Source organism: Melozone crissalis, unplaced genomic scaffold, assembly GCF_028551555.1.
Source record: "Melozone crissalis strain CALT ecotype California unplaced genomic scaffold, PUWL_Pcris_2 ptg000029l_1, whole genome shotgun sequence".
NCBI lineage: Eukaryota > Metazoa > Chordata > Aves > Passeriformes > Passerellidae > Melozone > Melozone crissalis.
In genome coordinates, this window is record NW_026535807.1 from 4,830,563 (window position 1) to 4,855,571 (window position 25,009).

General features: G+C 46.3%; 2 protein-coding genes across 4 annotated transcripts; one reads left to right on the forward strand and one right to left on the reverse strand.

The window, feature by feature from the left end:
* Positions 1-6,610: 6,610 nt before the first annotated feature.
* Positions 6,611-12,296, forward strand: LMOD3 (leiomodin 3). Of its 3 annotated transcripts, XM_054281163.1 has the most exons (4): positions 6,611-6,901; positions 7,950-7,962; positions 8,791-10,106; positions 12,226-12,296. In XM_054281163.1, the coding sequence occupies exons 1-4, from the start codon at positions 6,611-6,613 to the stop codon at positions 12,250-12,252; spliced, it is 1,647 nt and encodes a 548-aa protein (XP_054137138.1). In that variant the 3' UTR covers positions 12,253-12,296. The 3 variants fall into 3 exon arrangements, with proteins under 3 accessions (XP_054137138.1, XP_054137137.1, XP_054137136.1); XM_054281162.1 differs by lacking the exon at positions 7,950-7,962 and having other exon boundaries at positions 6,611-6,950; positions 8,779-10,106; XM_054281161.1 differs by lacking the exon at positions 7,950-7,962 and having other exon boundaries at positions 8,721-10,106.
* Positions 12,297-14,575: 2,279 nt separating this feature from the next.
* Positions 14,576-24,632, reverse strand: ARL6IP5 (ADP ribosylation factor like GTPase 6 interacting protein 5). The gene is made up of 3 exons (XM_054281144.1): positions 24,422-24,632; positions 16,636-16,853; positions 14,576-16,317 (listed from the first exon to the last, which is right to left on the reverse strand). The coding sequence occupies exons 1-3, from the start codon at positions 24,595-24,597 to the stop codon at positions 16,145-16,147; spliced, it is 567 nt and encodes a 188-aa protein (XP_054137119.1). The 5' UTR covers positions 24,598-24,632; the 3' UTR covers positions 14,576-16,144.
* Positions 24,633-25,009: the final 377 nt, after the last annotated feature.

The following is a 25,009-nucleotide window of genomic DNA, read 5'->3' on the forward strand; positions in this document are numbered from 1 at the left end:
GAAATCTCTCCCAGGGCAGGATTTACCATCAAAGTTTTTACCCTGTGCTCTGCTGGAGCACATGAAGCCTGAGGTGACATTTCCTGCTTGGAAATGGGGCAGAGTGAGTTGTGGTCAGTGCTGGTGGCCCAGGAGGACACATGGCACACAGGTCAGGGTTCCAATGACACAGAAGCAAGACTCCTGACAAGCAGCAGCTCCTTGCCATCCATCCACCTTGGTTATCCCTGCCTGTCCCCTGTGATGAAGGGCATCACCATAAATCCTTCAGCAGGTGCTTGGCTGCAGAGGGATGTGCTCTGCCTCCCTGGGCACCTCCTGCCCTGTTCAGCACACCAGGGAGGAGTCTCAGTTTCTGTTTCATCATTAGAGTGCCACCAAAGAGCTGCAGATGGAGTTTGCAGCCAGCCAGGGCTCAGCTGGAGTAACTCTAGAAGAAATCCTTGCACCTGCTGCAGCCTGAGGTTAGGGCAGGACGTGCCCCATGTGTGCAGGACGAGGTGCCCACGTGGCCTTTGCAGCATCCCTGCCTGTGGGCACATTCTGGTGGCAGGAGGACACAAAGTGTGGGGCTGGAATAGGCTTGGATGCTGTAAAAGAAAGATACACCCTATTTCAGTGGGAAGGGTGACATTGTTTCCTAGGATGATTGTGACTGGTCACAAGGGTTGCAGAATGAAGAGAGAGACGAGAATATTGACCTCATGTTCAGAAGGCTTGGTTTATTATTTTATGATATATATACTACATTATAACTATACTAAAAGAAATAGAAGGAAAAGTTCTCAGAAGGCTAGCTAAGCTAAGAGTAGAAAAGAATTAATAAGAAAGGATCTCTCTCCGATTCTGTCCCAGAGAGAGCTCGGTCTTTGACTGGCCATTAATTATACACATCCAACATGGGCCAATCACAGGTGCACCTGTTGCATTCCACAGCAGCAGATAACCATTGTTTACATTCTTTTTCTGAAGCCTCAGCTTCCCAGAAAGGAAAATCCTAAAGAAAATATTTTTATGAAAAGGTGTCTGTAACAGATTACTCTGTTTCTCATCTGATCTGCTTATGCTGAATTCAGTGTTTCATATAAATGTGGAGGTGATTTCTCCTTGCAAAGGTTTTGTTGTTGCTTCTTGAAGAATCCTTGACATTGTATTGTTGCAGTTCTGATTTAATAGTGCTTCCAGGCAACATTGGGAGTGAAAATAGAGATTTGGCCTAAAAGAGAGGGTATATTTTAACATTTAATTCTAGCCACTGCTTTTAGCATGAGGCTTTTGTCACTCCTGGGTTTGGTTTTTTGTGGGTTATTTTCCCCCTGCAAACCCAGAGCGCAGATAAATTGTGAGAATAAAGGCAGAGTTAGCAGTAAATAATTGCTGAATTGCACATGCTGTCACAGACAGGTTCTCACACAGTTCTCAGGGAGATTAATGTCTTCTCTCAAGGTCTGAGCTCGCGTTTCTGATGCCAGTATTGAATCTCTGAGCCTGTTTTGCACAAAGATTTGGAATGGCAAGCCCTCTGTTGGTAGCAGTAAACATTTGGGTGAATGCCCTGTGCAGTGCCCATGGGCAGTGTGAGGTTCAGCACCGTGTGTGCCTCGTGCCCAGCCCAGCTGTGCCCATCACACAGGAGCCAGTGCTGCCCCAGGCTCTGTCCCCAGGCACTCCCTGTGCAGGGCTCAGTGTCCCCATAGCAGCCTCAGCTCTGTCCCCAAGCAGGCCAAGCCACTCTGGGCCAGCTCAGGGCACCTTCTGGGTTTGCCCATGGGTGAGAAGCCCCAGGTGGAGCCGAAGCTCAGGCCCTGAAGTCGTGGTCAGGTAACAAACATCATGAATTGCCTGCTCCCCATAAAATAACAAAATTGCTCTTGGTCTCTCACAGACCTGGTTTTATTCACCACAGGCTGGTTTTCTCCTCCTTTTGGCAGCTGTTAGCACTGTGCTTTGGGAAGAGGAGGTAACAAACCACCGCCCAGGGATGAAAACATTCAGGTATTTACAAGAGCTTCACCAAGGTCACATAAATAACAAGCTGGGAAAGGAAAACACCAAGTGAGCAGAAACCAGGGCTGAGTGTTTCAGCATTTTGCCCATGTCTGTGCTATAAATGACATCTGGGAGCAGAAACCCGTTCCTGTAGCCACAGAACTGCTCTGTGTAACAGGACATGGTGCAGAGCAGCCCCCCTGGCTGTGCTCCAGCCTCTTCAGAGTGTGGTCAGTAAGAAAATGCTGGGAGATGGCAGGGGGGGTGTGGTGCTGTTCAGTGGCAAGCAAGCCCAGAAAGTCAGTCTTTGGGGGTCAGATTTGGAACAGGTTTTGGCTCTGAATGGGGCAAAGGTTTGTCCTGGGTCGGCCCAGGAGCAGCTCAGTTGCCTTTTGTGTCATCTCCAGACCCCCACCAGCAACATCTCAGTGTCAACATTGATATGTGGGGCTGTCTGCTACCCCAAAACCATGGGGATTTTGATATTTTTTAATGGCTTTAAAGAGTCGAAATTATTTAGAAATCCATTTGCTGATTATTTAACCCTTTTTGATACAAACCTAGGCATACACATGTGACTTACCAATGCATTTCCCTACAGGATTGCTTTGGGCAGGCCACTGTGGGTGGTCAGTGCCCTTCTCCAGGCTGAAATGTTCTGTCCTTGATTCCTGTCATGACCAAAGCCTTCTCCCTGCTCCCCTTTTCTCCCTACACTTGTTGACGTTTTCTTTTCCCTGTAATCAAGAAGGTGGATGATGACAGAGGTTGTTTCCTACTGCACAGGTACTGTAGCTGCTCTCAGATTTCTCTAAAAATGGAAACTAAAATAAATAAATAAATAAATCACCAAGCTCTTTTTTTTGGGGGGGGGGGGGGCAAATTAGAAGCATCCAGGTCCCACTGAAACAGGAGATGCAGCTCTGCTTGTTTCTCTAGAGGCAGAGGAAATCACAAGGCATCCACACAGTGATGATGGGAGGGATCATGGGAGATGATGAGGGACCTCAGCACAGTGACATGGGGTTGGTTGAGCTGGGGCAGCAGGGGAGGGCTCAGATCCCCATCCCTCTGCCCCCTCCTGCCCTGGCCCAGCCTGCTGTGCCTGCTGCTTCTCACAGGGTTTGCCTTTGCAGCTCCCTGTCAAACAACTTGGGCAAATACCTCCAAAGTCAGGTGTCCTTACTCTATTTAAGCAGCAAACTTAATCTGATATATTTATATCTGGAAGAATTTGGAGGTGTGGTGGGTGATGTTTTTCCCACAGGGTGTCTCTCTATGACTGCTCCCATTGCTCAGTGGTTGTTATTGTTCAGATCCCATCATCTGACCCTTTATAATCCCTGTATTGGGTTACACTGCATTGCTGGACATGCTTGCTCTATGCTACTGATTGTCAATTTTAGACTCTCCCATCAGCCTAAGAGTTTCTTAAAAGTAATGCAAGGTTATGTTACATGGGCACATTCCTGACTCCTTCCAGTGGCACTTGGAAATGCCACGGATTGGTAATAGAGGGGGGATTTATAAACAAAAAAAAAATGAAAGCCAACATTATAGAAATTGCTCTCCAATATTTGGCCACAGCATGTGGCAAGCATCAATTACCTTAAAAATAGAACAGTTTTAGGCACTTGAAACATGGGCTTGAAACATGGGCTGCCTCCTGTCAAGGGGTGACACAGCAGTCAGGCCTTGCTGATATTCAAGCGAAGAACTTGTCAACCTTTTGGCTTTCAAGAGGGCTAGATTGGAATTTTTGAAGAAAATGTTTAAATGAGGAAAAAATCAATGATGTGACGCAATCCTGCAGGAGAGGCTGCTGGTTTCATTCCAGAGTTCATCCATATGTGAGTACCTGCCTTACAAACAGCGAGCAGTGGGTGAGAATGGTTCATTACCCAGGGCAGATCTCATCCTTTGTCTGAAGTGCTTTTGTTTAACGCTTGTTGGGTACCTGCTTAGTGTGAGTTTTGAGCTGCTACTGCCTGTAGGAATTGCTGCACAATCATAAGTGATTTTCCAACACCTGATAGAGTTCTCAGCACCCCTGTTTTCCTTCTCTTGTCTTCTGCTGGGGCTTTGAGGGCTGCTCTGGCACAGCTCTGCCCTCTGGTAGCAGTGCAGCAGCTTGTTAGCCCAGGGATTCCTGAACAAGTGTCAAACTGGTGTGGAAATAGCAAGTGTCACCAGTGGAAGTGGCTTTCCTGTCTTAATGAAGGTTGAGAAATGTGTGATTGTTTTGGAAAGCTCTGAGGGGAGCACCAGCAAATGTCTTTGGGAAGAAGGTGGGAGTTTAGACTTGGAAAAGTGTTTTAGACCCACTGTGAGCGTGTCCTCACCTTCAGGGTGTTGTTTGTTGCTCTAATGTGCTGTTACCAGAACACCAAAACACTAAGCAGTGTGTTAGGAAAGGAAGTACATCCTGGAAACATAATTTATGGAGGAGAGACCTAAAGTAGGCAAAATATGATACCCACCTTGGAAATCTGTGGGATTAGCACCCATGTCACCAGGAGAGGTGTCACCAGGCAGCCCCTTGCTCTGCATCTGATGGGGAAGGCATCATTGCCAGTCTAGAGTTTCCTAATGGTGGTATTGACAAGTGATATATTTCTGCTTAAGAGAAAAAGTGGTTTTCAAACACCTGATAGTGTTCTCAGTACCCCTGTTTTCCTTCTCAAGAGGAATTCATGGGTTTGACCCTGCTTAACTTGGATGATCTGATAAGACCATGGCCCAAGATGGCCTGGCTGAAGATCATGGAAACCCAAGCAGGTGGCATGGGGCTTTATTTACAGGCAAGGAAACAGCAAGTGAGCAGCAAGCACTGCACAGACAGCTTCTGGGGCCCAAACTGCATGGTCTGGGAGAGCAGCACGCAGGCTGCTGAGGAGCACTGATTTATTTGAGAACACCAGGAAACCATTTGTGTGTTCTACAATGGGCAGCAATCACTGGGGGTTAGAGCAGATAGATTGATGTGTGGGTCTGTTGTTGTGCTTGCCACTGCATAAAATAAAACAAGGGTAAGGACATCCCTGAAATACCAAAGGGGCAAATGGAGCCATTGCATTCTTGGCTTGTTTAAATGAGAAACATTTATTATCTTTCCCTTTGCCACTTATGCCGTTCCTAAATTTTTGCCCTCTTCCCTGCTGTGTAACAGCATGAATCAAATGAGGACCTTTGGATAATGGACTTTTAATAGAGGTTAACAGGGCTTAGAGCTCCATGTTTCATGTTACAAAACACGGCAAAGAGGCACCATCATCATGCAGACCCTATTTTGCTGCTGGCAGACTCCAGCAGAGCATGGCTGAGACTGTGATGAGAAATATGGTTTAAAAATTGGCAGGGCATGGTTTCAGAGCCTCTCCCCCATGGTTTTGCTCCTATGGAAGCTGCATTTGCAAGGTGAGGATTTGATTTGATACCCCTGCAAAGAAAATTTGAAATTATGAGAGGCAATCTTCCTAATCCAATGAACGGCCCAAAGTGTGAGTAGCAAAATGAGCCACCCTTGCTACTCTACTCTTACAAAGAAACCATGCACATGGTGATGCTGGAGGTTTGCTGTGGGAATTTAGCAGTCTATAAAGTATTCTGAAGAAAGAAGGAGGCACTTGGATGAAATGGACACCTAAGATGAAAAGGATTTTAGAGTGCTACATCAGGTCTACAAATATAACAGTAAATCTTTGTGGCTGCATATTAATTCTGAAAAAAAAAAGGTAAAAAGTAGGAGAAGGATGATCTGGTGATGAGCTGCCAGCCAAGAAGAGTTGATGGTGCAAATGATGCTCATGGCAGGGCCAGGCCAGTCGAGAAGCCGCAGTGGCATTGCCCCTGGCTGGGAGCAGGGATGTGCCATGGGAAACGCTGCCCTGGGAGCACTCAGCCTGCTCCAAGGGTTTGGTGCCTGTCCTTGCACGGACCTCTGTCCCCAGGCAGAAGGGGCATGTTGTACCAGCTCTACCCTCCTTTTTCCACCTCGGAGGAGTTTCCCCAGACCAGGATGTGAGGTTTGGGAGAGGTCACCCACAGAGGGTGGCTGCACTCACACCAAACCCCCTGTGATGGTCAGCCAGGGCTTAGACCTGGCCAAAAGCAGCACAGGGCCTGTGGTCTCTGGTCCTTTTGAGATAGATTGGAGATGTTATGGACACAGAAACCTTTCTGATTCCTCCCAGAGGCCAGATTTCACCTGCACATCTCACAGGTGCCGCTGATGTCCCTTCATCCTGCTCTGGTGATTCCGCCCCGGGCAGTGCAGTGTCCCAGGAATCCTCTGGAACATGTCTGTCTCCTGCCTCCCTCCGTGGGGGACACACCAGCTGCACTGAAATGTCAGAAGGGTTTGCACAGCTGACAGGTTGCTGAAAATGGAGCATCGCCATAAATTCTCTTTATCCAGCCAAGTGCAGCTTAATATAGACTGAACTGCACGGGCTGTGCCCCGCACTGAGCCCAGGAGCTGCCACAGCTCAGGACCAAAACATGAACTGGTCATTTTAACCAGATAACTACTGCTAGTGAGGGGGGAAAAAAAGAAAACCCTTTGAAATTTATCTTTCTGTTTAGGTTTAAAAAGTGTTAGAGGAAGGAGGGGAGAATGAACATGTCTGAACTTGGCCAAAACTCCGACGAAGACGTGTGTCCTGAGGACATTGATGAAGATGAAATCCTGGCTAACCTGTCCCCTGAGGAGCTGAAGGAGCTGCAGAGTGAGATGGAAGTCATGGCCCCAGACCCTGAAATCCCGACTGGAATGATACAGAGGGATCAGACAGAGAAACCCCCCACGGGCAGCTTCGACCACAGGTCCCTGGTCGATTACCTGTACTGGCAGAAGGCATCCAGACGCATGCTCGAGGATGAGAGAGTTCCTGTCACCCTCCTGCCCTCTGAGGTAACGAGCAAAAATCACAAATATTTATTATGCATCAGCAGTGGGATCTGTTTTGTAGCTTTAATACCTTAACCTGCCTCTGCTTCCGTCCCTTACGTAAGGTAGAGTACAAACGAATGTAGATTAATCCTAAAAGCCTCATCAGTGATAGAATCCAGCTTGGACTGATGTCAGGATTTGTAATTTTTTAATTGCTTTTCCCAAATATTTACTTAAGCTTTTTAATAGAAAAAAAAAATCCTAATTCTGATTAGAGTAAAGCAAATCACTGAGAAACTGTCACAAGATCAGTTTTGGAGGATGTAACTCTAATTAGTTTGATTTTGCATATGGAAGAACACCATGTTGCTTTTCCATGGAAGATTATATTAATCATACAAATTAAATTATTAATTGACAGAATTTAATGATGTACTGGAGAAAAATCCCAAACCACTGTATTTTAACAGGGTGAAACATTAACAACCAAGCATGCAAACTCTTGAACTAGTTCAACCATGCTCAATACAATGCTTAAATTTATTTGACTATCCCCATGACTTTTAAATGAAGTTAAGGTCATACTTAGATATCTTTCAGGATGAGGGCTACACTTAAAAATAGGTTAATAGAATTGAAACATGGCCAGATGAAACACATCCATACTTGAATGTGAAGTTCTCTGGAAGTGAATTTGAGGTGACTTATTTATTTTATTTTTATTTTAAATATCAGTGGTTTGCTAATACTCACCGGTGTGGCGCATCCCAGACTTCCCAGGGCAGGTTTCATGAGCTGCGTTTGGAGACCAGGGGAAATCTGTGGGATTTTTTCTCCTGCACTCTTATGCTCAAAGAAACAATTTTGTAAACACTTCAGAGGTTAAATCTGAAACCTGGGCGCGTGGACCTGGCTGCTGCATTCACAGCTGACCCATCAATCCCCATCCCAAACCCATTCACCCCCACAGCCCCAAGGGCAGAAGTGACTGGGACAATTTCGCTGACTTTGGGTGCAGCACAAGCCATGGCACTGTCCTGCCTGAAGAGTGCAAATTTCAGGGAAATAGCTTGATTTTATTAGTGCTTCATTAGCATTTCTGTGATGGAGGAACTGATTGGAAAAAGATGCTTGACAAAGAAAAATCTCAGTAAGGAGTGTCTCTAGAATTGGTAGATGTTTGCAACTAATTTATTTGGATGTTAGAAGCCTCATTGCCCTACAACTGCTTTGTGCAGGGGCTGGATTCTATCTCTGGACTCCAAACTGAGCTAATGTTTTGTCTTCAGTGAGGTGCTGCCTTAAGTGTGATGCCCTGGGACTGCCAGGGCAGGTAGCCCTGTTGTCCCTTGTGCTGATGATTCTATTGATTCCACAGGGGTCACAATGTGCCCTTTTCACTCCTCCTTGGGCTGAGCAAACCATCAGGGGGTCACACTGATGTCCAGTGCTTTGTGGCATATGAAGGAAACTTTCTTGTCAAAGAATTTATAAAGATTACTAAATCCAGAAAGAGACTTTGGATCAGAAACTCTCAACCCCCGGAAGGGTTCAAAGACCATCTTAACATATCATTAAATATGTTCAGGATTTAATTGTTAGGACTTAATTTAGTAGGCAAAGATGAGAAACTGGTTTGCAGCTTCTTTAGGAACAAGTTGTTCCTGTGTTCCCAAGCAAGCTGGTGCAGCCTGAATTTACAGCAGTGACACTTTTAAGGATTATTCTCTATTGTATGGGCAAAGAGGGCTCTAAATCCAGCTGCTACTATTTGACCAGAAAGTTATTGTAGCAAAGATGTTTTGCAACTATTTCAGCTGTGAGGTTTTGTCTCCCTCAGAGAAGTGCAGCGGAGGAGATGGAAGGAGAGGCCGGCAGCGGTGGAGAGGTGGCTGGAGGGAGGATGCCAGGAACAGAGGGAAAAGAGAGACATTACCAAAATGAGCACGTGTCCGAGTCAAGAACACAACCTGGGGACACAAAGACAGATAGAAGTGATAAGGAGAGAGTGGTGGAGGAGGATGAGAAAGAAGACGCAGAGGAGGAGGAGGAAGAGGAAGATGATGAAGAAGACGAAGAAGAAAATGAGACTGAATTGGAAACAAAGGAGAATTGCACCAATGAGAACAGTCACATCAACCAGATAAGTCAGAAGCCAGTTACAGAACCAGGAGAAATCAAAGAAAAGCCCAAGGAAAATGAAAAGAAAATATCGAAATTGAACATCCCCCAGAAGTTAGCGCTGGATACCAGCTTCATGAAGATAAGTGCCAGGCCCTCAGGAAATCAAACCAATTTAGAAGACAGTTTGGAGAAAGTCCGAAAAAACAACCCAGACGTGAAGGAGCTCAACCTGAACAACATAGAAAACGTCCCCAAGGAAATGCTGATCGATTTTGTCAACGCCATGAAAAAGAACAAAAACATAAAAACGTTCAGCCTGGCCAACGTGGGGGCTGACGACAACGTGGCGTTCGCGCTGGCCAACATGCTGAGGGAGAACAGGAGCATCACCACCCTGAACATTGACTCCAACTTCATCTCCGGCAAAGGCATCGTGGCCATCATGCGCTGCCTGCAGTACAACGAGACGCTGACCGAGCTCCGCTTCCACAACCAGCGCGGCCTGCTGGGCCACCAGGCAGAGATGGAGATTGCCAGGCTGCTGAAAGCCAACAACACCCTCCTCAAAATGGGCTATCACTTCGAGCTGCCGGGGCCCAGGATGGTGGTGACCAACCTGCTCAGCAGGAACCTGGACAAGCAGAGGCAAAAGAGGCAGGAGGGGCAAAGGCAGCAGCAGATGAAGGAGCAGAAGGAGTTGATAGCCATGCTGGAGAATGGACTTGGGTTGCCTCCTGGGATGTGGGAGATGCTGGGGGTACCGCTGTCCCAGCTGAGGATGCAGGAGCCCCCACAAGCCCCCAAACCCCCTGTCCCTGCAGCTGTGTCACTGAACAAAAGGCAGGAGAACACGAGGCAACCAGCACCCGAGCAGCCGTGCAGGGAGAAACCCATCTGCTTCAAAGTGGTGAAGCTGAAGAAGACCCAGCGCAAAGCCCCTGTGCCAGAGTACGTGGAGCCTGCTGAGAAAACCAACCTCAAGGACGTCATCAAAACACTCAAACCAGTTCCCAGGAGAAGACCTCCTCCCCTGGTGGAAATAACCCCCAGAGATCAGCTCCTCAACGACATCCGCCAGAGCAACGTCGCCTATCTCAGGCCGGTACGTGCAGAGTGGTGCCTCCGAGGGGGGAAAGGCACTCACCTGCTGTGCTCTGAGCCCTGGCTGGAAATGCTGGGCTTTGGCAGGGCTGGCAAATGCACCTGCATGTGGCATTGTCACCCTTTTGTGTCAGGCTGCCACTCCTGGTGTGCAGGTGGTTGTTTTCCAGCAGCACTAAGGTACACAGGGGACTCACACCAAGGCTTCAGCCTTGTGCATCCCTGGCTGCATCCACAGGGTAAAAGAAAGGAAATTCACTCAGGAGGTGAAAAAACCCACAGAAACTCAACCTTTCTATGCTCCTAATAGTGTATTAGTTATGACAGACCCATGGTATTATGGGACTGTTATTTCAGGAGTACAACAGGTATTATTTTTCACATCAGTCTCCCACAAACCCCATGTTTCTCTCTTCAATAGCTTTGTTTTTCCTTAGCTCTCACTTTACACAAGAGAGCACTTGGCACACACTGAAATCCAGCCTGGACTCACACTCTGCAGCCCTGCTCCTGCCTGCCTCACCCAGTAACAAGGAGTGCATTATTTTACTGGTCCTTTGCTGCTCATTCTTCCGTTTGTCCTTATATAGATCAATTGTAAAATTCTAGTGCTAACAAGAAAAAAGAAATTAGATCCACCAGCAGTAAAGATGGAACAAGGTTGTGGCAAGAAAGTAGTGGTACTGTAGGGGATTTTATATTTGTTTTCAAGTAAAACTTTGCCACTGAAAATTGGCAATTCAATGAGATCAAGATCATCCTGACTTTAGAATGCCAGTCCAAAACTGAAAACTGCCTCTTGGGTATGGTCTCACTTGGGTACCAAATTCATGGGCTTCTTCTCAAAATGCTGGCCACCAGATTTAAGCTCTTGTTCTCCTGACCTGTTACATTCCCTTGCATTGATTCAAGAAATCTTAAGAGCTGGCTGATGTATTTGTAGCTTGATGCCTGTTTGTGCTGTCAAGGCTTTAGGAAGAGGACAGAAAATCCCTTGTAGTTAAAAATAGTCAAGTAGTATTTTGTAATTATCATTTCTTTCAATATTGACATTTTAATATAGCGGTCCTAATTTTTCTTCCATTTATACCTACAAAGAAATAAATATTTTCTCAGTAATTCCAGACAGAGTAGTTTGTCCTGATATTTTGGCAGGCGCAGGTTCTGCAGTGACCTCAGATTCTGGTCCAGGATTACCCTGAACATTCTGTCCTGTAGGCAAGGTTTGGGGTTCTGAGTTTGTGCTGGCCACTCCAACTTGGCTGCAGCCAAGGCCTCTCCCCAGGGCATTTCTGGGCCAGTCGAGGGTTTGCATTTTGGTTCCACATCCCAGACAAGACGACCTGCTTGTGGACAGCTCACAGATTGTGCTGGTGACAAGGCTGGTCCTTCATGGCCGTGGGAGCTGCTGCCTGCCCAGCTCTCAAGAGGCTGGAGGACAATGGAGCTCGTTCTCTGCCAGGCACAGCCCTTGTTTTGGACAGCAATGGTTGAAAAACCTGGGTGCTGCCATATGCCAGGGGTGATACTGAACCCCAGCCATTCCCCCAAAATGATCAGGAGGATTTTATCCATGAGAGCTGTGGGGTTAAAGATAGACAGATCAATTCATGGTGCATCCTAAATATGCCAGATAACAATTGCTGTCCCAGCCCATGGAAAGATGAAACTATGGACACATTCTCGGGGCTTGGGGTGGTTTGTTTTGGTGGAGTGTTTGGGGATTTTTTGGGATGGCACTGTTTTGGCCTCTGTCATCAGACCACTTGGCTTGGATTTGGGGCATTAGGGTGTTATTCTGCCCATCCTCCATGGTTTTGGTAATTCCTTTTTGCCTCAATTCCCTCAGCTTCATTTCTAAAATGGAGTTTTTCTGCTTGAGCTGAGTTGGGTGTTTGTTCTCTCTGTGGTGAGACTCAAGGCCTTCAAACTGCTTTCCTGGACCTTAAGCATTCCAAACATCCAGTGGGGCATTCCAAACAAAAGAGAGCTCCCAATTAGAGCTCCTTGGAGTTCCCAGCTGTTATATTTTAGTTTCTGGGGGTTTGTATTAGACTAAACTGGTCTGGTAAATAAGGCTGAGAAATTGCCTCCTCCTAATACTTCTTGTCCTTGTCCAGGTGCCGTTGCCAAAGCAGCTGGAGTGAGAGACCAGACTGACCTGAAGAAAACAACTTGGAATAAGGACTACTCAAGTTTTGCCTACAACTGTTTCAGCAGATGTTTTCTGCAGAAGCCAGGTGGTGTATTCAACTCTTTGGGAACAAAGCTTGTGACACACACTTGTGTAAGTGTGCTGAAAACGGCTGGCATGGGAAAAGTCACTGCTAAGTGTTTCCATCAGGTATCAAACAATCCCGCTGCCATCTGTCTGCCAAGTGGATCTGAGGCTTCAGATTGTTGTGGGAGTATTTTCTCAGAGGCATCAATAACCTTGTCTTTCTAGTTTGTCAGCAAACTATTTTGCTTCCACGTTGTCCTTCTGCTGCCAGATTCTGCAGGAACACGCTGTGCTTTATCTTATCCTTCTTTTCACACACATGCTACTTTATTACTCTCTTGTCCATGAGAAATGTATTTGGTTTCTATGTATACAGCTTCATTTTTTAGGCTAAGGAAATAGAAATGAAATAAAGCTCTCTCTGTAAGAAGCGTGCAGCACTTCCATTGCTAAAAAGCATTCACAGAACAATTGCTCTGGTACAGCAAACACCTTCCAAGCTCCTTCTATTTCAGAACAATGTCTAGTGGGTATTTACCTGATCAGCATTTAAAAGATGATGCCATGCTCTGCTTGAGAAATGTGATGTTCATTCCCTGTGATTCACCATGGTCTTACTGTAATCCTTAATTGCAGCCACCTTGGAGAGCACTGAAATGCCATTTTAGGTCTCTCTCCATGCTTTTTTTGTGGCAGGAGGATGAGCCTCACCACTATTCCAGGAGTTTAAGAAACACCTAATTCTTCCTAGTATGATGTGTGAATAGTGTGTCACATCCTGGCAGGCTGGATTTGAAGGGGTAAAACCTGTATATACACAACTCAGTTTTCCCTTAATAATTTTATGATTTTTTTTCTCCCCCCTCTTTATGATCACTTTATGATCATTAAGTTCTTCTGCTGCCTTTCTTGTACAGCAGCTAGAGCTAAGTCACACTCTTGTGAAATACATTCACAAGAAACCAATTGTTTTTGAGGCTATTTTTTTTTAAAGCTGCAAGGCACAGGGAAAGAGCAAAGGCTTTCCCTGTGCTAAAATGCACCTTCCTGTGGCTGCTTGATCCAAAGGCACAGCTTTGTATCTCCTGGCAGGATTTCCTTCAGGTGAGTTCATCTCTGAGTGGTAACTCTTAGCAACCTTCCCTGGCAGCTAAATCCCAGTCCCTCCCTGCTCCCCCTTCCCATGTTTATTTTAATAGTCCTGTAGTATCAGCAATGTCCAAGACCTCTTGAATCCAAGGTAGTCTCTGCTGTCACTTGTTCAAATTTTCACTTGTTCTTGTCCTTTGGTACCTATCACCTGGTCTCTTTCCAATCTCCACCTTCCAAACTTGTAAAGCTCCTTCTCAGCTCTGCTTCTGCTTGCAAATGTGATGCCCCAAACTTGGGAAAGCTGATTACTTTCATTGCCCAAGAAAGAGCAAATAGCTTTAAAGCATCACATAGCAGGGAAGTAACATAAAGAAAGAAAGTAATTTTCATTGCAGCCTTTTCTTTTTGTAAAGGTGAAGAGCAGGAAAGGAAGAAGCTTGGTACTTCCAACCAAGGCCTTGCACAGAGCACAGCAGCAGGTGACAAATGCACCAGGTAACTGCCCAGGAAAGCTGCTGGAGCACACTGCTCTCCAGACTGGCTTCAAGGCCAGGCTGGTGCAGCTCAGACTGCAGCAGCTGGGACAGGGAAGCACAAAGGAATATGTAATATAGTGCTTTAAATCTCCAATTGAAGCTGCCAGGCACCAATTACTGCTACACCCAGAAGCTGCCAAACATGAATTTCCAGGGTGGATAGAGCATGACCTGTGAAACTCTGCTCTGATCCACGTTCTCCCACTGAGCAGCCTCTCAGGGATCACAGGAGGAGGGAGGCACACACAGACATCACACCATTAGCCTGACTGCAGCAGAGCTGGTACCAGTACTGCTCTGGGCACAGCTCTCAGTAATCCTAGAGGCAAAAATCCCTCTCAGGTAATTAACAGGAATTGAAATCCCAGTTAAGTAGAGTTGAGTTATGTAAGAGACCAAAGCTGCATGAAGAAATACAGTAAGTATTCCACCTCTGTAGAGCAGCTGTTTTAAGGATGCGAGAGCAAGGCTGGAATATTTCAGCTCAGAGGTCCCCTGGGCCTCAACAAAGCTGACACAGAGCACAGAGCCAGCAGCTTAATCCCCAGCACGGGCTTGTGGCACGAGCCACAGGGTGACAGCAGATCTCCCACCACCCCAACCACAGACACAGGCACAAGGTCGAGTTTCCAACCATTAGAATTTATTTTTCTTCATAACTGTGTAGTTTTTAAAATGCTACTGTAATGATGAAGTCATAGGCTACTATGTTCTTTAGGTGTGGAAACAGTTTTTGAAAACAAAGACCATGCGCTACAAGTGAGGAACAGGCCATCGACTCTTCAGCTGGAATATACAGACATTTTTGATAAATACTGATCACCTTAACACTTAAATGGAATGACATGTTCAGAGTTCTACACAGTTCACTATGAAAACAGCATGGCAAGTTACATAAAAGCTTCAACTTCAAGGATCCTTGCTTTTTTGTTAAATTAATTACTTGGTTAGAAAAGAGAAATTCAAGAGTATTTGAAATGGAGTCTCACCTGGACAACTTTCCCCCCCTGTCGTTGGTAAGCTCCTGTTATCAAGATGATTCCATCAGAGCTGGCAGTTAAATTGTGTATATATAAAAGAATCCCCCACACTGCTTTCAACATCAGGAGTTTTAACAGGCAAATATCTTCATGAATTTGAATGGGTTTTCAAAAATTTTATCTTGACATTTATTGCTTGTACTTGTAAACCTGAAATCCAGTTTATTCCTTTGAGGAGTGTTGGAAGTACAGAGTCAACAGATGCATGTTTGACCTGTATCTTTGCATTCTGGGTGAGAAGAAAGAAAAAGATGACCCACGCTCAAGAACACACATACACCTCCATCTACAAACAGCTTGTGCAGACTAAAGCAGGTAAGTCCTAAAGTAGCAGTATTTAAAAACATCCATGGGGTAGGAACTCAGCTCATCCAACCTCTCTCTTTTTCTCCCATGCTTGGCCAGGGTTTAGCTGGTACACAGGGAAGTTTGGCTCTCCTACAGAGGGGAGCAGCTCTATGGATGAGGATTTTGGAGAGCCTGAAGGTAAATGTTACTGGGACTGGCAGGCAGGGCCGTGTATATTCTTCATGCTTACAGCTATTTAGATTATTTCAGGGCTGCTAAAGGAGGGCTGTGAGGTGAGGACAGGACCCCAGACTGGGCACAAGCACTGCAGAGTTTTACCACATCCAGTTAAGCTGGTAATGTGGTCTCTGTAACACAGAGCACCCAAGGGAGGGATTTGGAGGATGCAAGAGATACCTGCCTGTGATACATTCCAGCTCATCTGAGCATCACCAGCCTCAAAGGTGTCACCCAGCATGACCTGGCTAAACTGCAATATTTTAGAACTGAGATCAAAGGGATGTTGCTTTAATAGACCAATTTGCTACAAGTCAGTTTGAGAGACTGCATTCCATAGGTTTCTACCTCTTCCTCCTCTACCCCCAGAAGAAGAGACAAGCAAACATGGTTAAGTTAGGATGTATTTGTGTAAACACCAGAACATTTTGCTATACAATAGAAAAAAAGTTGCTGTTTGTATGTTCTTAGAGGAGCCCTGAAGACCTTGGAATACCTGTATCCTGCAACTATTAACCTGTACCACATGCATTTCCTGTTTTGTACATAAACTGAAAGCAAGCTTGAACAATAGTAAATAGCAACTACACTCCTGCAACAGGCAGAAATGCCACGTTGCAGCTGCTTACTCCTTCACTTTAGATATGTAGTCAGCCAGTTTGTTGATACTATCCTCTTGCTGTTCTAGAGCATCCAGAATGAAGCCCATCGGGGTCTTCTTCAAGCCTATCCCCTCCATCTTGTTCTGCAGCTTGTTCTGTATGTTCCTGAGCCTCAGGGAAGCATGGACAAACATCACTGCATGACAAAAACACCCTCATTAATTGCTCATGCCCAAGGAATGCATAGTTCTTGCAGCACTTAAGACATGTCCCAGCACTGTGACATCACTGGAAGATGATGATGTATCAATGACTGCTGAAGTAACCACAGGTATCCATTTAATAATAACATCAAAGATGGCTTGTGCTGCTTTGTGTCCCCTCCCCCAGCTCTGCTTTGGGACCACTTAAACACAGATAGCAAAGTTAACAGCTGACTTAGACTCTGCAGACTTGGTTGAGAAAGCTCAGCTCACACACCTCCAGCCCCCCAGGGAAGAGAACAAATACTCACAGAGGAGAGGAAGCGTGATCCCAAACATGAACACCATGACATCCCCCAGGTAGGAGATCAGGAAGTAGCTAGACAGCATGATGGCCAGGACAAACGTGGTTGGGTACTGCTTCTTCAGCTTGCGGAGCACATCCTTGTTGTGTGACATCCACACAAAGCCCAGGAACACCAGCACCACCACAGTGCCACCAATGAGCATGTTCAGGGGACTCAGAAACCTGGAGGGAAGAGGAACAACAACCAAAGAGTTCAGTTTCAGCACCTTCATGACTTGTGTGTCCATAGAGGATCAGCCTGCTCAGTGGTAATGTTAGGGAGGTAAGGCATTGAAAAGGAAGTTGCTGTTGTGAAAATCTTCACCAAGGTCTCTAGCAGGAGCTGAATAAAGTAAAAAGTATAACTGAAGAAGAAACCCTTAGCACTGAATTAGGGTAATCTTTGTCTTTATGTTCTCTTCCTGAGCTTAGCTCAGGATGATGAGTTTCTGCAGCACATCATCATAGAGGCACTGCCCACCAGGACCCCTCCTACCTCTGCAATCAACTCATTTGATATCACACCCAGAGTCAGCATATCTAGATAGCAGATGGAGACAACACTGACTGATCTTCTCCCTTCACATGACCAAAACCAGGCTCAGGCTAGGCCTTCAGATGAACTAGCTCTTCTTGCTATCTCGTCTACGTTTGCAAAATGGGAAAGGTAGAACACTGAGTAAAGGAAGTTACTTCACTACTTCTCATTTCTGAATAAACCTTCTCATTGGTTTACATTCCAAAAAAAATTGTATGAACCTGCAAAAGTAGCTCTCCACTGGTAGCACAACAGATGGAAGCCCAGCCCCAAGCAAGCAAGTCTGAGAGTCAGAAGGAGCTGGAGTATGTGATAAAGGTCTTACAGGAACAAGAGCCAGGCTGGGCAAGACAGTCACTGCTGAGGTTTGTGTTCTGTTATTGTTACCAGTTTCCAGGCAAACCAAGCCATGGAGTGGATCAGCTCTGGACTACAAACAGCAAATCCTTTTTTGGACGAAGGCAGAAACGTCACCTGCTCAAACCACATCCCCAGGTATTTAGAGCTTGTTCAGAATCAAGTGTTCAGCAATGACTTTGCTGAGCTTGTTTCTGTACTCATCCAGAGTCCAGGCTCTATGGTATTTATCTATCTATAAGTTATGTGAATTGGTGTGCATTCTGATTTTCTGGCTTTGGCATGCACTGATCTGATTACACAACAGCTGAGGCCTCAGGGCTATTACAGCTATGGCAGCAGCATGACAGTGCCCAATAAAGCAAGACACGCTCAAGGTTTACTCTTGCAGACTTTGCAGCTCATCCTGCTGCTCCAAAGCTACCGTGCCCAGTGACTCACCACTCCTCCCCACTGCCAAGGAGGATGTTATGGTTTGTGGTCTGTGCTTCACATCCGGCCCAGGCAGAAGAAATCTGCTCTGGCACTGCCAGCTCTACCTGCAGTGCTAGGGAGCATTTTCCTGGAGAAGGAAGAACCCCCAAGAATTATTTCACAGCAAGGAATGGCTCTTGATTCTTCAAGTCAGTTGTGCCAACAGGGGATGGGACAGCTGGACAGAAAAAGATTAAAATTCAGAGTAGTTCCCCACCTGCTTCTGCTACTCATGCTGAAAAGCCAATCGGGCTTTTTGGAAGTGGTGAGAGGCCAGACTTGCTTGTTGCATTTGAGTCACTCCCTGTAGCCAGCCAGATTATATTTAGCTCTGAATTGTCAATCTAAAGTTTCCAGGCTGGAAAAAGTGAACAGCATTGCTCTGGAAAGAAATCAGTTTCATTTGTGCTCCTTAGCAGCAGGAGGAGGGTGACTCATGACTGGACCACACTGGTGCCTGGGTTATATATGTACCACTGGACATGTGAGATTCTTAAAGTAGGATTCACCTCCACACCTCAGCTGTCTTGGAGCAGAAATGGCCAAGACAGAAATGGCCAAAACTTACACAACTCACAGCAATCTTTTTTTTGTTCTTGTTGCTAAAAATCCATGGACAAGATAATCCTGGAAGCAACAAAGATCTAGACAGAGCTCCACTCTACACTTTCCATGTGCCTGGAAAATACTCTCAAAGCCTTATCTGCATTTCCTGTTACTCTTGTTACAACTTCAGAAACTTGTGGTGAAGAACCATCCCTCCATATTTATGAGAAGAGACAAAGACTTCTCTGCTCTACATTTCTTTCTGGTATTACCCAGGTTCTGTGTCACTGCCTGGCTGTAAGGGACATGAAGAGGGGTGAGGGGAGAATGCATTCAGAAGATCCCTCTTTTCTGAGGAGAGTGATTTGGATCACATGTTTTCTGAAGTGGGCTGCATTCCAACGTGCACAAGGGAACAGTGAGCAGAAGTATCAAGTGAAGGCATTCAGAGCCACATGAACACAGATGGGGATCACAGTTGCCACTGAAAACCAGCATTCACATCATCAGCCATGTGTCCACAGACTTCACTGCTGGTGATTACACTGCTGGACAGGGTGTCATTGCCAAAGCCACCCTTTGCTGCTTGACTCACCCACAGCATAATTTACAGCACTATCTAAGATTATCCTAGACATTCAGATGTAGAAAATTCTTCTACAACAATGGCAGCATTAAGGAAGGCAGAACTCCATTGTCCAGTTTCACTCAGATCTGCTGGCACGCTGTTCTCAATAGCACAATAGCTAAAAACTAAAAAGGAAAAAACAGGGATATGTAATTTTAGAACAACAGAGACTGGGGAAAAAGAGAGCTGTGTAACAGCTCTAGAAGTCACCTTACTGTTGAACCACTAACACTGATATTGGCCACATTTATCCAGAGGTCAGAACAGAAGAGGACAAATTTGTGCTCAGGCAAGGAGGCTGGAAGTCTTTCAGAGATGCAGAGGAAAGGTAAGTGACCAGCCATTAAGTATGTTACAAGATACTTTCTAAATATAATTCCCTTTAGCAGGGATTTATGAGACCTCAAATACCTAAAAATGTAATGCATAGAACTACCAGCGTGGCAAGGGTAAGGTGACTTGAGTTTATACTGCTCAGAGGACCTGGGGGAAGAAAAACTTTTTTTAGGGCTGGACATAAAACCCACTAACTTCTCTGACCCTGAAAGCAGTGAGTGTGGCAGGACTAACAGCATTTGGGGGTGCCAACAGCTCAGAGCACCCCAGCTGGATCATCTCCTTTGTCTTCTGTGGTGACAGGGTACCAGCCTGTGACCTCCAGTACAGATGGGACAAGGGGACAAGGAAAGCCATCACCCAGATTCAGTTTCCTGCTGCCCTGCAGACACCAGGCTTCCTCCAGCATCCACCTAGATACAAAGTAGAGTCAGGGAAAACAAACACATGGAAAGAAACATGCTGGATGGCTGCAGGGACAGGGGCATTGTCCTGTGTCAAGGAGGACCACGGGACACTTTGTATTGGTAGAAGCAGCCTCAGGAGAGCAGGGATTCTGGGGGTGCACTTGTGTGGGAAGAAGTACTGGCAGCTACCCCTGGCCAGCAGAAACAGATGAAGATGAAATACTTTCTTTTTTTTAAAAATTAGACTCATATCTCTAGGCACTGCCCTACATGCATCACAAAACAGGTCAGAATTCTCACACAGGAGCAGGAAAACACAAAAAGCTCTGCTTTCAGTGAGCTATCACATCACCTCTTCTTGTCAGGTTGTTTCATACCTGCACACTTGTGCACAGCTTACAGCAGGAGAGGGGGAGGACACACAGCTGTAGCACAGGGAAAGGACAGCTTGGCAAGGCACATTCTTTGTGTAAGGCAAGGAGCCTCCAGCAGCACAAGCCCAGAAATAGGATAGGCCACATAAAAAGCAAAAGCAAGATAGCTCCATCCTCAGATCATCTCCATTTTAGACGACTGTCCTGGGGTGATTATTCAGCAGTTGCTGTCACATCTGTTTCTTTCACATGTGACCAGGCAAGTCTGAACAAAGGCACTGAGTAGGAGACTGGCAGTTATTGAGAACATCTTTTTAATTTAGAGCAGCTCAGTTAGGCTGAAATAAGCATGAAAATTCCTTCTTAGAAGGCTTTTTGCTCCACCACGGCCCAAGCAGAGGGCAGGTCAGAGCACTAAAATGTGCTTATTTGTATTCATTTAAATAACTTGAAAGATGAAGTTCTGCCTCCTCTTTCCCCATGCTTTGAGCTTCACTGAGGTTATGCAGCTGTAACTACAGGTAGCACACAAAACTATAAATAGCACGTTGTCTGGAGGGATAGTCCTCAGCATCCATGGATTTAGCAATGCTTCTGTACCTACTGTTGCTCACTTGCATGGCTTTGACAACAGGAGACAGAATCCTTGCCTGCAGAACTGCCAGACCTTTATGAAGTTATGCACCAATATTATTATGCAACATGATTTAAAATTATGTGTTTTGCTCACTCATTCTTAGCTTTTCATCAAGCATGAGAGCAACTAAACATTTTGCTGCCCTGGAGCCTCTGTTTCAGCAAAGGGAATCACTACAAGTACGTCAGCTAAGGCAGTGATCTGGGGAAGAAACATGGGAAAAAAAAATGACACAGTTTTTGACTGCTGGGGTTGTACAGATGGACAGGAGATGTTTTGAAGAAGTGGCAAAGGAAAGAGACATCAAACCTCAGGCTGCAAGGAGAATATTATTCCAAGACAGAATGAGCACTCTGATGCAGCATTCCGAAATTCAGCACGCTTTTTTAAAACTGTCAGATTCTGAAGCTAATTTTTAGCAAGTACATGGCAACAAAAGCCTAGATGAAATTACATGAATTTAAAGTAGTTAAGTTTGAACTCCATGATAAGAGAGGCCTTGTTGGAGTAGGTGGAAGAACAGACAAATTTCACTTATTAACTAAATTGACTGTTTGAGGGAAGTTTCAAGATGTGGGAGGCACTGAAGGCCCTGATTTTAATAAAAATTCATACAGGACTCACAATGACAGGGCCCTAGCTCAGGGTAAGAACAGGGAGTCCAGTTCTTCTATAACTAGGAGAAAGGGCAGAATTTTGTCAAGAGCTTGTTTTTTTATCAGCAGTCTACTGCAACAGAGTTGTAGGGGGGAAGAAAAGAAAAGGCAGACAAGTCCAGAGTCCTTAAAGGAATTTGCAGGGAGGGAATGTGGCTGCTACCACCAGCCTGTATTTGTGGAGTGGCACTAATTCACAAATTTTAGTTTCTTGTTCACTGGTTTCTTATTTTCTACCCAGTCCTGAAGGCTGAAAGTAAAATCTGCATTACTGCAAAGCACAATTTAATTTACAGGTAAGAGTAGCTACAGGAGAAGACAAATGGACGGAGAAGGGCAGGGACACAATGCAGAAAAGATCATTACAATTCCACTGTGCTCAGGGTAAGGTTATTCCACACCTTGTGGAGAGAAGGTAAAAGGCTGGAGAGCTCAGCTTTGTTGTAGGAGGGGCAGTAAACTAAAGCTGTGGCACAAAGTATTTCCAGTATCAAGAAAGCTCTGGGCTACAATTTCTGTGTCAGCCCAGCACAACCACAGCACTGCAACAGCTGAAAATATCATCTTTGCATTTCAAGTCTGTCTATACAATTAGATGGTTTATAAACAGGTAGAGTTGGTCATAGGTTTAGTTTTGATCACAAGAAGACCACTTTCTTAGTGGTTCCAATAATCCTGCCCTTAGGCCTGGACACAGCCCTGGAGTTCCTAAAAAGCCATGATTCATCATTTATCAGGGGTTCCTGCCCATTACAGAATGAAGTGAAAGACAACTTAGTCATCAGTTTAAATTTATCAGGAGAACTTTCTTTACCTTTCTTCCAAAGCCACAGTCTGGCCAAATGAAAAGTATTTTTATTAAAACAAATGGATACTTTTTCTTTATTGAGGTATTATCCCATCTCCTTTAGAACTATTCTTCCATCTGATTTTACTTCTATGTTAGAAGAATCAGGTTCATCATATAACCAAAGACTCGTAAGACATGCAATAAAAAAATAAAGTGAGATAAAGATCTCACTTCAGGCCTTGTTCACCCATAAGTTTTCAACACAGAGGGTTATCATTCAACATTAAGATATTATAGTTGCAGTTCTGATATTAGTTTCCATCTTCTGTGGCTCTCTTCCTCCTCCACCTCCCACCTCAGCAGATTAGTGGGAAACAAGTGGGAGAGAAATCTCCCCCCATCTGTAGAAAAGCAATCAGAGTTCAAAAGCAGGAATTTAGGAGGGTGAGTAAAAGCTGCTGCCATCCCTGTTTTATAGGGAGATACCCTGTTCGGAGATACCAAAATTATTTACAGCCTTTTCCCATCTTCTTGAGCAGAAGAGCTGTCCCCCTGCTTTCCAGGGACTCTGTGATTTATCTGTTCATTGAGAGCTGGTTACAGCATTGTGCTGCTAATGAGGGTAATGAACACACAAGTCTAGAATGAAGTGAGAGAAGAACAGCAAGACCATGGAAGTCTCATTTTGCCAGCCCCGTAGTCTGTAAAATCACTGTGACATATCCCCACCAAAATAGACAAGAACAAGGCCTATGCCACTATACTGAATCTAAAACTATCACATACATCAAGAACATAAGGCAAGATTCTGAGCCTATCCTTCCACTGAGCACAAGTCAAAGTCTCTTGTGAGCCACAGAATTGTTATCAACTTAGATGCTGGGTCAACAGCTTCAGAAGCCCTGACAGGATGCAGAATGCTTACCCCCCGCAAAAAAAAAAAATTGATTTAGGGGAATCACTTTAAGCCTCTGCAACATAAGAGATAAGATGTACTTCAGCCAAAGCCACTCTGGCCTGGTGGCTGGGCAGTTCTCCAATTTAAGCATTTGTGCATTGCTTGTTGAGAAGAGTGGAGTATTTTAGTTTCCATATTAAAAGCTTAATCATCATTTCTGCTGCATGTCTTGCTTAAGAGCTTTCTGACCAAAGATCCTAGAGCAGTACCTGAAATAGAGTCACATAGGTCACACAGCCTTTGATTCAGAAGGTGATTATAAGGTTATTTCCTTATTCCCTTTAGGAAAGCTGGGTGTGACACAATAGCAGACGGTCCTACCTCCAAGGTCTGAATCCTGCCCACCAGAAGGAAATGAAGGGGTACTTTATATATTTTATAGCGAACTTTTTCTGTATGATCTAGATCAGAAATAAGAACGGCTTTCCCTGAACATTACTTTAGAACAGCAACTGAGAGCAGAATTTACCGATGCATTTTTTTAAATTCCAAGCTGAGCGTGTCTCAGCCTGAGCAGCCCCGCTGGGCAGGCTGGGGAGGAAGCACAGCTCGCTGCGCAGGATGCGGCTCGGCGAGCAGCGCCATCCCGCACCCCGAGCGCCTCGAGCATCGCTGCCTTCGGTCGGGCGCGGTGCCCGCAGCGCCCGCCCCGGGCACCGGCTGGAGGAGCAGCCCGTGGGAAAGGGAGATAACACACACAGGGAGGGAGCCCTGGGGCCGGGCACACCCCACCGACACACCGCGAACCCCGCTGCCACCGAGCGCCGAGGGAGGCTGCAAACCAGGCCGCTGCATTTTTAAACCACACCGGGGGTTTAAGGAGGGGCGGGAAGGGGAAAGGGGAGGGAAAAGGGTAAGGGGAAAACAGGGGAAAAGGAGAAAGGAGGAAAGGAAAAGGCAGCTCCCCCGCCCCTGTGCTCTCACATCCCGGCCGGGCCCTTTCCCGTGGCACCGGGCAGGGTCGCAGAGCCCATACCCAGGGACAGGGGACCGCGGGCACCGCACCGCCCGCCCCGGCCCTGCGGCCGCACCGCGAGGCCGCGCACTGACCCCACGATGGAGACGAGCGCGGCGGCCACCATCAGGTAGTTGGTCTGGTAGTAGAGCAGGTTGCTGACCACGCGGTTGTTCCATTTCGAGATGTCCTTGAGGTCGGGCAGGGCGAAGCGGTCCGAGCCGGGGAAGAAATCGTCCCAGGCCCGCAGCGGGGCCACCTGCACCTCCATGGCCGCCGCCGCCGCCGCGCAGGCTCGGGAGCGCCGGGCACCGCCCCGGGGCGGCTCCGGCACCGACAGCGACGGCGGTACCGGGGCGGCACCGGCACCGACAGCGGCCGCGCTCCGCTCCGGCCCCGCCGCTCCGCGCTGCTGAACCCGAGAGCGAACGAGCAGCAGCACAAGCGACGGGCGTGTGTCACCGCCCAGGGCTGGCAGCTGACAGGGGCTGCTGTCAATAACCGCTGTAAATTCATTGTTCCTTCAGCTAGTGGTGATGCACGTAGGGCATTCACGTGGCGAAGCCGCTTGGCATCGTCTGTGAAACAAGGGGTGAGCGGGGAGGGCACCACGAGAAGTGTCAGCCCCGGCCAAGGGGGCACTGCGGGGTATCCCATGGCAGGGGGGCTCTGCTAGTGGGGTT